Consider the following 13,135-nt stretch of genomic DNA (forward strand, 5'->3'; position numbering starts at 1 on the left):
CCGGAGTTCGATATTTATTTCCTTTGCCTTTTTTCCCACTACTTATATCGACCACCAGATGTACAGTGAGGCAAGCAGAGCTCACTAGTAGTCAAATTCGTTCTAACTCAATAACTCTTTCCCCCAAATCGATTACAACGCAGTTATGACTTTCCAGTCAGTTGCTAATGAGATTCCATTAACGACTTTTTCAATTAAATCTAGGTATATACTGATCACAGGTTAAAAGAGTAAAATTGAATTCGCAATATAAACGGGGGTTACAGCAACGTTTGATATATCTATAAGCGTTGGTTACAGCATACAGATAATATAAGGTATCAGTAACGCTGTGGTTTCAAAGCATTGCCACCATCGAACACTCCATCACTTGGTTATAGATCTTTCTGTCACGCTTTGGTCGTATATACTTTGAAGTTATATTCTTGTGTCGGATAATGCCTTAATATGGTACGGGCGATGACATATTACCAGTTTTCAGCATATGGGGCTGTGGTATTACATGATGTATAAACAAGCTTACGGTAATTATTAGATCCGAATTCGCACTAAAGCAGTTCTCATAATGTAATACCGTCATGTATTACTGCCATAAATAATGGATTGAGTGTCAGGCTTCGTGTTGCGTCTGGATATATTAGGCTTCTAAATGTATCAAAAAATAATTAGATATGACACGTTTGCGGTTGGAGTTAGTGAAATGTATATAACATTTCAATCATTTCAATCATACAGGCAAAACAATTTTCTGGATTAATAACTATAAGTTTTCACACAAATACGACTACATGATTTATTCTTGTACTTAACTAAAGACTTTGATCGGTCTTTCTTGTTCTGTGTTTGTAAAAATGTTTTTATAGGTTATATAAGTGAATCTTTTTAATATTTATAATGTTTAAAATGTCCACACGCAATCGCTGATTTATGCTATTTTAAATTTTAACCGGATGGTGGCACCATCGTTCTATCGCTAAATAAATCGTGTCATGCCATCGGTATGAGATGTTGGTTTTGAGGAAGTTGTGCAAAAGTAATATCAATTTTAAGCAAGATTCGGTATTTAAATTGTAGATTATTTCTAATATCTTAACATTAGTATAACGAAGTCGTGTTTAAATTGTGCTAAAAAATTCATTACCTAACATAAATTAACGAAGAACTGGAATTTTCTCCCCAACACGTGGTACATTTGTATTCGTTTTCAGCCTTTATCACAATTGGAAATCTGTACTAAAGTAGCAAATAATGTCTAAGAAAGTCAATGTACAATTTGCTGGCAAACCGTTTAAATCTGACCCAGCCCACAAGCATGTTGCAATTTTAGGACAAGTTTCAAACCTCAAACGGGCGAGCTGGAATGACGTGCGTAATCATTTAGAACCAAAGGTATCTGAGAGTGTATGGAAAGGGGCAGTTGCTTCACTCAATCCAGCTCCGACAGATACCTGTGCATTATGGATGAATGGTGCTAGTGTGGGGGCTTTTTCTGAGAAATCAAGTCGGCATAACATGCCATCAGGTGCTTATCATATTCCTAAGCTCTTGCGAAGTTGCCTACTTGGTAAAGGCGACAAAGTGCTTGTAGTTGTCTGCAAAGAAGAAGAGATGTTTCCTTGTGGTTGTGCTATCGCAAGATCATTTTCGTTGTTTTCGATGCGTACAGACTCCGGCGGTGCTACAAAACCAGCTCGCAACATAACTGTAGAGTTTGTTGTAGTTGGTGAAAGCACTTGTAACATGGTTGATGTTGCAGCTTGTTTGCAGGATACTGCTGATTCTATTCAAATGGCTGCAAGAATTGTTGACACTCCATGCAACATCATGAACACTACTCAGTTTGTCAAAGAGGCGGAAGAAGTTGGTCTGGAGCTTGGGATCAAACCAACGATCATCAGTGGTGAAGAGCTAAATGAAAGAGGATTTGGAGGAATTTACGGAGTGGGAAAAGCTGCTGTTCATCCTCCTGCATTGGTTGTATTGAGTCACTGCCCACCAGATGCTACCAAAACTATTGCATGGTGTGGAAAAGGTATTGTTTATGACACAGGTGGTTTGAGCATCAAGGGCAAAACCACAATGCCTGGAATGAAGAGAGATTGTGGAGGAGCAGCTGCTATTTTGGCTAGTTTTCGATCAGCAGTAAAACGAGGCTTTAAGCAAAATCTTCACGCTGTTTTGTGTCTTGCAGAAAATGCAGTTGGGCCAGTTGCTACCAGACCAGATGATATTCATATTTTGTATTCGGGTAGATCTGTTGAAATCAATAACACTGATGCAGAAGGCAGACTTGTACTTGGAGATGGTGTGGCATATGCATCTAAAGACCTAAAAGCTGACATAATTCTTGATATGGCAACATTAACTGGTGCACAGGGGGTGTCAACAGGAAAATACCATGCAGCAGTTCTTACTAATGATGAAATTTGGGAAGCAGCATCAGTAGCAGCTGGTAAAGCATCTGGGGATCTCGCATTTCCACTTGTATATTGCCCTGAACTGCATTTTCCTGAGTTTAATTCAGCAGTGGCGGACATGAAAAATTCTGTGGCTGACCGTTCGAATGCCCAGTCCTCTTGTGCTGGGTTGTTCATCGGAAGTCATTTGATGGGAGCTTTTAATTTTTCAGGAACATGGGTGCATGTTGACATGGCATCACCTGTGCATAGTGGAGAGCGTGCAACTGGATATGGAGTTGCACTTCTAATGGTGCTATTTGGAGAACTGTCATCTGATAAATTCTTGCAATTGTTAGCACCTTCTGCTGCGTTGTTTGAGAGTGCTAATTGTGACGGGGTGCATGGATGTGAGGGAAACAGTGTTGCTAAACGACCAAGAAATGCATAAAGCATTATTGAACAATAATTAAGCACCTATTTAGGTGTGTCAGTTTTCAAACTAAATTTGCTTCTGCCTTCAATGTAATTAGTTTCCTATTGCTGGTTAAATTATAATCATAAATATTAATCAAGATTTAAGCCATGTGTGTGTTTTAACCATACAGCATTAACAGTGAAACAATGTAACAATCGGTTAATTCAGTCATACAGAATGTGTATTATTGCTGAAATAGCTATTTAAGTTATTCACAAACAGCAAATTCCAGTTAGCATACATATTGTGTGTGTAACTGGTTGTGCTATGAAGTCTCTTGTGCATGACTTTACTTATCTTCAAAAATGAGTGTGTTAATGGTTTGTACAAATTAACTCAAACCAAAAGGAGTTTTGCTCCATGGTTGTAATCTGTAAAAATACTTTACAAGTGTAGTTCGCTTTGAAAAAATGTTTTAGGCATTTTTCAACTGTTGCCCATGGGCTTTGACTAAATTGCATTTTTTTTCAATGTAAATATTCAAGAGTAAAAATGCATTCAGTTATTATTCTTACCAGGAAGTTTCTTATCATTGGAGTTCTTTGCACTAATAGAGAATTTATTTAGCGTAAAAAAGAATTTTTAAAACATATAAAATTATTTATGGAATTTTAAATATGGGGCTAAAACAAATTTTTGTTTCTTATTGTTTTAATGCGTGTTCAAAACAACTGCTAGTATAAATGATGTTTAAATTGTTTTTTTTAAATCTGTGTGCAGTGAAAATGTCATGTTTCCCGTAGTAAATGCTGTATGAATTTATTATAAGCTCGATGCAACTAATTTTTCATGATCTGTTTGAAGCAGATGTAAAAGTTTCAGGTTGTTTAGCATGAATAGTATTGGTGATAAATGCACACCGCTAAAAGCTGAGTACGATAAATGCTTCAATCACTGGTTTCGTGAGCATTACATGAAGGGCGATACACAAGACACCTGTGCGGAAATTTTCAAGAAATACCAAACGTGTGTAAAGGGTGTTATGAAGGAGCAGGGCATGGACTTTACAGAGTTAGAAAAATCAGTTCTTGGAACAGAAAACGAAAAGAAAGAGCCAACCAACACCGCTGAGAAGTAGAGGCGGAATGATCATGAAAACTTTTACTGTCTATATCTCAGCTTTTGTTTTAAGGATATTTTTGTTGCTATATGGCATGTGGCAAGATTTATACATGAAAGTAAAATTCACAGACGTTGATTACTTTGTGTTTAGTGATGCTGCTGAGTTTGTTAGCCTTGGTCAATCACCTTACCTACGAGCTACATATCGATATTCCCCATTGCTAGCGTGGATTCTTGTACCCAATATATACCTCACTCCAGTTTGGGGAAAACTGATTTTTATTGCTGCAGATTTTGCAACAGCCTATCTTATTCAATGCATTTTGGAATTACAATGTGTCTCAAAAAAACTTATCTCATTATCCTTATGCACCTGGCTGTTTAACCCCTTAACTGCCATGATCTCTTGTAGAGGCAATGCAGAGTCAATTCTGTCTATGATAGTTTGTTGTACACTGTATCTTTTATTTAAGAAATACACATTTCTTGCAGGGATTTTATTTGGATTGGCTGTTCACTTAAAAATTTACCCTGTAATTTATATTCTATGCATCTTTTTGTTCCTGGGTAGCAGTTTTGACAATGGTAGAAACAGAGTTGTCCTGTGCGAGTTAATTAATAATTTAAAAGGTGGGAAAATCAAAACCATTTTTGGGAAATTACTCAGTGGTAAAAGACTTGCATTCTTCTCAGCTTTTCTTGTGTGCCTTGTCAGTTTAACAATGATTATGTATAAAATTTACGGGTTTCCTTTTTTGGAGCACACCTACTTATACCATGTCACACGCAAAGATATTCGCCATAACTTTTCAGTATACTTTTACATGCTGTATTTGGACCCTAGTACATTACATGGTCTGCTTTGTTTCTTTAACCAAGCGTTGCTGATGGGCATATTATCGTACACACACTACGAAGACCTGCCCTTTTGCCTATTTCTCCTCACCTATGTATTTGTAACTTTTAACAAAGTGTGCACATCGCAGTACTTTATATGGTACGTCTCCCTGCTGCCATTTCTTGTTCCCAAATTAAGGCATATTGGTTTAAAAAAATGTCTGTTGGTAATTATTTTGTGGTTTGTAGGACAGGGCTTTTGGCTTGCTGCAGCATACCTACTTGAGTTCGAAGGCAGAAATGTTTTTACTGTTTTATGGATTGCTGTAATTGTGTTTTTCCTGATTAATGTTTTTATTGTGAAGTGGTTTATTACCAACTATGATTTTTCCCCTGTTTTTACTTCAAATGGAGTGATAAAACCTATAAAGTCATTTAAAACTGCTTAAAATAGAATAACAATAAATGCAACTGTCAGAATATGATAAAATTAATGATATTTAACCGATGATGTAATTAATAAAATGTAATTTGAGCTTGTTTTCCTCAATTTAATCTACATTAATTATACAGTTTTCTGAGTTCCGGTTATGTGCTGTATAAGTTAGATCAACCGGCCGAAATCATTGATTAAACTTTGCTTTCCTAATCATAAGGAATAAATAAAGTTCTGCTTCATTATACTTTGCATGTTATTTCATGTGTCAGGTTAATTTTGTGTTTCTTAGGGGTGACTGGAATATTTTCAACTTTAGAAAGTTAAGTTAGATTAATAGTTGAAAATCTCAAGTTAAGTATCAAGTTAAACAATGGCGGGTATGTATTTATATTTTAATCACTGCTTGTTCCTACATGTCTTGGATTGCTTTTGTGTTGTGAGATATACATATAAACTGTTTGACTTCATTGTTTTACATCATATCCTAATATGTAAATGAAATATTTTAGCTCTGAGGTTGGCGTTGGTTCAGATGGCAGTTGGGAGTAATAAACTTGAGAATGTAAAGCGAGCGTGCCAACTGGTGAAGGATGCCGCATCAAAAGGAGCAAACTTGGTTGCTTTACCGGTAAATAATTTATTCAGTTAAGCACTCTTATTAAAACACTTGGTAAAATCTGGCTAATCCACACTTGACTGATAACCTTAATCGGACACTACACTATATATCAAGTTATTTGACTTGTGTCGTAATTGTAATATTTTGTTAAGTTGTATTATATGCCATTAATTTCGATGTTTTTAGGAATGTTTTAACAGTCCTTATGGAACACAGTATTTCAAAGAGTATTCAGAATCAGTACCTGGTCCGACGACAGAGTTATTATCACAAGTTGCTAAAGAATGCAAAATCTATTTGGTTGGAGGTATTGCACACTTACATTGCAAACTAATTATATATAATAAATCATTTTATTTAAACTTGATAAATTATTATGAAAAACATATTCTTTTAGGTTCAATACCAGAGTCTGAAAATGGCAAATTGTTTAATACGTGCTCTGTGTTCTCACCTAGTGGTGATATGATTGGGAAATACAGGAAAATGCATTTGTTTGACATTGACGTTCCTGGGAAAATTCGTTTCCAAGAATCTGAAGTTTTACAGCCAGGAAACAAACTTCTTACATTCACTCTAGGTAAGTTAACTTAGGCTTGATTTTTAATCAAAGTAACTTGCATCTATTCCCTCATTTCACTCACCTGTTATATGGTCTTGACCTTTTCTGCAAAAATGTTTAATGAAAAAATAAATGAATTTTTAAGATTTATAATATTCAGTATTTTTTATTATTTGTTAAGAGTTGAGTATGTCTTGTTTTAATATTTTGAAATCAAGGATTGTTTTGCAGATTTGCACTTTCTGACACTAAATAATCAATATATTACCATGTCAGCACTTAATATTTAACAGGTTGTATGTTTTATGCTTACTTAGAATGTGTGCTATGTTTGCCCCAACTAGTCTAATGTATTTTAGGAAACTGCAAGATTGGCATTGGGATCTGTTACGATATCAGATTCGCAGAACTTGCACAGATTTATGCTGCAGAAGGTTGCCATCTCCTTATATATCCTGGTGCATTTAACATGACCACAGGGCCTCTGCATTGGGAGTTATTGCAACGTGCAAGGTTTGATTCATAAACCAACCTTATATTATGTAATTGTCACCATAAGCACTGGTCAGTGTTATGCAGATATTTTCTTTGTAATATGAATGTTTGTGCCAGAAATGGAAAAATAAACGACATGTTTATTCAGGGCGCTGGATAACCAATTGTATGTTGCTGCTGTTTCACCAGCAAGAGATGACAAGGGAACTTATGTTGCATGGGGACATTCTACCCTCATTGGGCCTTGGTGGGTAGTGCAACAATTTCGTTCCAGCCTATTGTTGTAGTAATGTAAAATAAATATATTTTATAATGAATACTTTCAATTGTACATTGCAGGGGAGATGTTGTAGCAACTACAGAACACAGTGAAGAGACGATCTTTGCAAATATTGGTAAGTCAGTTGATTCACAGATAATTTTTTAAAGTCTAAATACTAACATGTTATGTTGGCAACTTGTAAAATCTGATGTACCTGCAGAGAATTGCGTTAAAACTTGTTATTCTCTGTAGTATGATGTCTTGTGTTTAATAAAGATATGTTAGTGTTATGTATAGTATTACAGCTATAATGTAACAGAGAGCAAGGTGGATCACATGTAGTTATACAGTTAAACAGGTTGTATTAGGTACAAGAAAGTTAATTAATATACTTACGTGTGTCTGTCAAGTTATTATGGTAGCAACTAAAAGTAAGACTACTTGCTATAGATATGAGCCAAGTAAATGAGGTTCGTCAAAACATCCCAATATCAAAGCAGAAGAGATGGGATGTTTACACAAGACCTTCAATCTGTGATCATCATGAGAAGTCAGATCGATCGAAGAAGACAAAGGATTGTTCTGGATATGATATTGATGTAAACAAGCACGTGGATTAGTTTTTTCGATTTCCATATTTATCTTCCTCTTAGCATTTTCAGTGATATTTTTCAGGTCATATTCTAATGTAGCTTAAGATTTTTTTAGTAAATTAACATATCATGTGGTAAAAGATTTTATAACTTCATTTTTTTTAAATTTTAGTGTGTAGCATAGGTGAAGCATTTGTCTTTAAAGAGTTCAAGCATTATTAATTTTTGTGTGTTTTACAATTGTACGTTCATCAGTTCCTTGTTGATATGTTGTGAAGCCATGTAATGCAATGTGCCATGTATTTGTCGTGTGGAAGGAATAAGTAATATCCCAAATGCAAAGGGAAATGAAAAATGTACCATCCCAACCCAAATTATACTTTAAGTACACCAAGTTCTGGTAAATACGCAACTATTCAGGTCATGATGTCGCAAGAATCTACCAACAATATTGGAGCTGGTAAAGAATACAGAGCCAAATTCAAAAGATACCACTTACTATAGTAGTAATATACCTTGTACAAATAACTTTTTTTTTGTAACAATACAGTATTTTATTCTCATGAATAAACAATTTTGCAATCAGGGCAGGGCCTACTATATATATAACAGAGATCAACCCGACAGCAAAACCTATTTTAAACAAAAAAGCAACTGAACCAGGCACTACAAAATAACAAAAGAGATTTCTAGACATGTGTTGAAATTTTGTGTTATCATGATTGTTCTGGTTGGTTGCTAGTTGATGTTCCGTCTATAATTGGTTCAGTTGTTGCATGTAGGATCTTGTGAGCAGCTAGAAGGTGCTTCCGTTGCTCCAGTTTGACTGATGATATATAAAATAGTAAATTAATATTTTATTGAAACATCTAAATTGTAAGCTGGACGACTGCCACCAGAGCTTGTACAAGGGTCATTTGTGAATGCGTAACATAATTAATCTGTTTTGGTGTCAGAAGCTACATCTTCAATAATTTCATAACCTTTAATATACATCATATTCTCTTTTAAATAAGAACAACAAACCACCTCTTTGCCTTGCATCCACTTTGAGAACCTCTGGAAGCAAGAAGCTGTGAACTAATTCTGATACAATTTCCTCTGACTGAAGCAATGTGCGTCTGTAATTGATATCAAATTTAATTTCATGGAACGAAAAATAATTAACAAATTTTACCTTTCTTCTAATTCGTAAGCCACATCATTTATTGTGTCTGCTTGATCTCGAATCTCTTTTCTTGCTTGTTCATCTGCAGTTTTATCAACTGAAGTAATTATTATATCTTCCAAGTATGTATCAACCGTGGACTGGTGAACCTAGTGTGATGAGGAAAGAACATTATTACTTCTTACTTGAGTATATTACAATAGAAACTTTAGGAACTATGGCACTTTGAATTATTCAATTCATTTAATTGTCGAATCCAGCATCCTTGGTTACAATGCAAGCGTTTACGCATGGTGCGTTTTGTTTGACAATTCTTTACCTTCATCAATTGTTTGAAAATCTCATCTTCTTCCCTCCTCCTTCTCTCTTCGACCTGCCTCCTCCCAGATTCCTCCGCTTCCCTGATCCTCCTTCGTCTCTCAGCCAACATGCTGGAAATGTTTATGAAGAAAGAGTGATAAAATATTTTGTTGCTGTTTCATTGATTATAGACTATTAGGTTTGGTAGGGGAAGTTTGGTGTTGCATATGAGAGTTTGTTCATCGCTGAATAGTTGGAAAAAGACATAAAACATTTATATACATTTATTATATGCAGTTATTAAGCACCTGAAAGCATGAATCCTTCTTTCTTCTTCAAGCCTGATGAGTTCTTTAGAGAGGAAATCAAGCATATCAGCAATTGAGTCACCCTCCAACTGTGACAAAGCTTCGTCCACAAATGACTCCTAAATGTACAAATAAAATCAATGTAAATGATACTCTACTCTACAAACGAAAAATGTTAAATAATTTTTATTGGTATTTTACCTTGTGCTGATACAATCTTCTCTGCCTCTGCAATGTTACAACATTTTGCTTCTCCTGTCTCTTCATCTGTTGTTGAGCAGCTTGAAGAGCGTGGGTACTTCTGATTTCCTGGATCAGCTCGAGTCTCTTCTCCTTACCTTCGTACATCATATTTTGCACTGCTCTTCCTCGGATTACCTTCTGGAGGAGAATGGAAGCAAGCTCTGTCTGCTCCGTCTCCTGAAGTGAACAGAAACAAAAAATTGAGTACTCCTAATCCCAAACATTTATAACTTACATTCTTGCTTTTCTTGGTTTAAGCAACAAACACATTAAATGATAACTGAATAACTGAAACTGAATGGCATTACAAATACATACCAAACTTCCATGTTATACCTTGGAATATAAGACAACATTTTGCTAACCTGAGAAGGAACTTCCACAGTTGGGGTTGGTGGTCTTGGAATCGGTTTCTCAACTTTCTGGAGAAATCTCAGCGGCTTCAGTTGCTCTTTACCCATCTGCTTAGCTTCCTTAATTGTCTGTTCGTTTTTGTAAAATATTCATTTCAAACAACAGCAATCTAATACAGTAATCTAAGTATTGCAGGTATACTGGTAATAAGAATTACATTAATCAAGGTCAAAGTACTTATTTGTGCATACTTAAAAATTTTTGACATACTGTGGCAGTTATACAACCTGGTGCATCTCTGCTAGCTCCTTGCTCTTCCTTTCCTTTCTCTTCACAAAACCTTCCTTGGCTGATGTTGCTTTCTTTGGAGCTCGATATCTTGGTTGAGTGACAAAGCTTGGGAGAGAAGATTCAAGCTCAAGTAAACCTATGAAAATTAAAAGAAAATTTTTTTATAGTTTAACTGTGATTTTTTTCGCAAACCGGCATAATAAATTTATTCAAATGTTTAACAACAAGCCACAAAGATTCAACTCTCACCATGGAAAGTGCTGAGGTATCTACTCTTTACTACAAATTGCTCTGACCCTCGATCAAGGAAGACACCAACTCTCGATGCAGGAGCGTGAACCTGTGATCCAAAGTTGCTGTACTCATTCACCAAGTCTCTTCGCTCAAGTTTTCCCTCAACCTTTTCTCTCTTACGAGTAAGTTTTCGAATTGCTAAAATTAAATTCAGATATTGTAACTTTCAATACCTTAAGGAATAACTACATCAAGGTATTACACTGCCTGTGATTATAATCTATATGGAAGAAAATAAACATAAATTACTTTTTATGTGTTCCTTTCGAATCTTTTGAATTTTTTCCTCTTTTGCTCTTTGTTTCTTGCTCCAAAGTTTATCAAGGCGCTTATCATTAAGTTCTTGTTGCTTGGCTTCCCGTTGAAGTAAGAGTGTTTTAAGAACTTCAAGCCTGGCTTCTTGAAGTCTTAAGCACAAAAGTAAAATACATCACATTATTAGAAAGTTTCCCACAAAATGTTTGCTGTTTATTCAAATTTCAAATGACTTACTTTTCAATCTCAATCTCACGTATTGCCCACTCTTTTGTTTCCATCTCATCCATCATCTTTTGTCTCCGATCAAGTTGAGAAACATCATTAAGAGGAGGAAGAGTTTTCTCCCAAGCTCTCTTTGCTCGAGCTCTCTCTATCATTTCAACCTCGGCCAAACCAGCAGGAAGTCCATGTCCTGTAGTTAATTAGGTATCATAAATTATATTTACTAAATATTAATCAACTGTTTTCTCAGGAAAAACTTGTACAGACATTCTGCATCTGACACGGAAGTCCAAGTTAAACGATTAACAATTACCAGACATTAAATGTTACTAGGATCTAGAATCCCACACATTTGCTCTTATATTAAAACAGGTAAATTTTAATTACCATGGGTCAACGTAGCAAGGGTAAGGAGCTCTGGGGCGCTTCCTGGACGCACAACATACTCCGGGGTAAAGGGATCTGTTTGCGCCTCTGAGTCCCGATAATCAGTTTGAATCTCTATGGTACGCGTGGCAGGGGTGACTGCGCGTTGCATCATGTCATTAGGAGGTGCCAGAGGGTCAACCCTAAGTAATAAAACAATAAAGTTGAAACTTTAATGCACTCAGATTATACAAGCAGATCTTACATTGTCGGTTGCAGGAGAACTTCTGGTGGTACTTGTTGCAGAAAAGGGATAATTGGTCTGCGGAAATATTTGTATCGGTTCTGACCACTCACTTTCGCATCTTCATGTTTTACAGCTGGTATCTTTACTGATGGATCATAGTTGAATCTGAAGGGGATTAAACGTACATGCAGTGCTTGTTTATATGCTCTTGCTGATAGACATAATGAAAGTCTGATAGACCTCTTCTCGCAAATTTGCTTATTTTCGAAAGTTACGAAATCAAGTAAACTTGTAAATAATATAGCTATGAGCTGTTTTAATATTGGTAAAGAAAAATCTATCATGTAGAAATAAGATAATAGGGTCATCCATATTTACGTTGTGTATCTGATCATAGCTTCACGGTTCTGTGCAGCATATCCTCTCCATCTGCGGTTGATAAACTTTGGAACAGGATCTGTGGCTTCCAATCTCACTTGGAACCTTGGGTAGTGAGGCAAGGCAGAAAACATTTGCTGAAACTCTGGGACTCGCTTCTGTAAAGTAAAGGTGGTGTTTTGTAAGTTTGTATTTATACTATATATTGGTGTATTTGTATAATTACCAAGGTAATGTAATGAAATTGTTGATTTAAAAATCTAGAGATAAATGTTGAGACTTACGATACACCGTTTTGTAATGTTTCAGGTTTAGTATGATCATGTTACTTACAACTCGTTCAACTTTAGTATGAGCCTTGAAAGTGTCCCGGGCATGATCTCTTTCACTTGATAAAGTGTAATTGGCATCTGGTACAAGAATGATACATTAAGGTTTGTATTTTATATTTTGGTGCTAGTGAAGAATTTCCCCCCCCCCCCCCTTATTTGCCAACCACCATTAACCACTAACTACTAACCCCTCTAACCACTAACCCCTTAACCCCCTATGTACAGGGGGATTCTTCACTAGTGCCTATATTTCGTAGTTTAACTGTACTTACCATAAAGATAATCATGGTTTCGTGTCGGGTTTACAACCGATCTGTGCAGCGTTTGAGTCTGTGTTTGGGACATTTTTAACGTTATTGAAGATCTTATGCACTATGACCCTATAGTTACATGGACGCCTGCCCTAAATTATGTTATACATAAGCGATTAGTTTTACTGGAACTATTTATTCATCAAATTTTAAGACTTTTTTTGCATTGCAAACTGGTTTCACTTGACTCCATAGTAACCACATAAACAGCACTTCAAGTGGACGTACTTTTAAACATCGGGGAGCGCATGAGCTAATTGTTAAATGTATTTGTAAACGCTACATATTGGGATAATCCACAGATTTTTGTGATTTAATCA

The 13,135-nt window shown here is 35.8% G+C and overlaps 4 protein-coding genes across 4 annotated transcripts; 3 read left to right on the top strand and 1 right to left on the bottom strand.

The window, feature by feature from the left end:
- The first annotated feature begins 1,192 nt into the window (after window positions 1-1,192).
- Window positions 1,193-3,680, top strand: LOC100183061 (probable aminopeptidase NPEPL1). Its single transcript, XM_002131711.5, has one exon. The coding sequence runs from the start codon at window positions 1,249-1,251 to the stop codon at window positions 2,845-2,847; it is 1,599 nt and encodes a 532-aa protein (XP_002131747.1). The 5' UTR covers window positions 1,193-1,248; the 3' UTR covers window positions 2,848-3,680.
- A 1-nt stretch (window position 3,681) lies between these two features.
- LOC101243010 (GPI mannosyltransferase 1) lies at window positions 3,682-5,501 on the top strand. Its single transcript, XM_004225931.4, has one exon. The coding sequence runs from the start codon at window positions 3,960-3,962 to the stop codon at window positions 5,220-5,222; it is 1,263 nt and encodes a 420-aa protein (XP_004225979.1). The 5' UTR covers window positions 3,682-3,959; the 3' UTR covers window positions 5,223-5,501.
- On the top strand, window positions 5,465-8,310 carry LOC100180707 (omega-amidase NIT2). The gene is made up of 8 exons (XM_002131728.4): window positions 5,465-5,589; window positions 5,722-5,840; window positions 6,018-6,138; window positions 6,229-6,411; window positions 6,753-6,906; window positions 7,037-7,135; window positions 7,228-7,283; window positions 7,601-8,310. The coding sequence occupies exons 1-8, from the start codon at window positions 5,583-5,585 to the stop codon at window positions 7,768-7,770; spliced, it is 909 nt and encodes a 302-aa protein (XP_002131764.1). The 5' UTR covers window positions 5,465-5,582; the 3' UTR covers window positions 7,771-8,310.
- Window positions 8,287-13,007, bottom strand: LOC100185428 (cilia- and flagella-associated protein 91-like). Its single transcript, XM_002131740.5, has 16 exons — window positions 12,777-13,007; window positions 12,506-12,582; window positions 12,173-12,330; window positions 11,813-11,959; window positions 11,569-11,750; window positions 11,194-11,371; window positions 10,951-11,108; window positions 10,657-10,839; window positions 10,404-10,543; window positions 10,128-10,244; window positions 9,721-9,939; window positions 9,520-9,638; window positions 9,231-9,342; window positions 8,921-9,060; window positions 8,773-8,864; window positions 8,287-8,569 (listed from the first exon to the last, which is right to left on the bottom strand). Exons 1-16 carry the CDS (start codon window positions 12,847-12,849, stop codon window positions 8,460-8,462), a joined length of 2,205 nt encoding a protein of 734 aa, XP_002131776.1. The 5' UTR covers window positions 12,850-13,007; the 3' UTR covers window positions 8,287-8,459.
- Between the last annotated feature and the right edge of the window lie 128 nt (window positions 13,008-13,135).

The sequence above is a fragment of the Ciona intestinalis genome, chromosome 4, assembly GCF_000224145.3.
Source record: "Ciona intestinalis chromosome 4, KH, whole genome shotgun sequence".
In the NCBI taxonomy this organism is placed as follows: domain Eukaryota; kingdom Metazoa; phylum Chordata; class Ascidiacea; order Phlebobranchia; family Cionidae; genus Ciona; species Ciona intestinalis.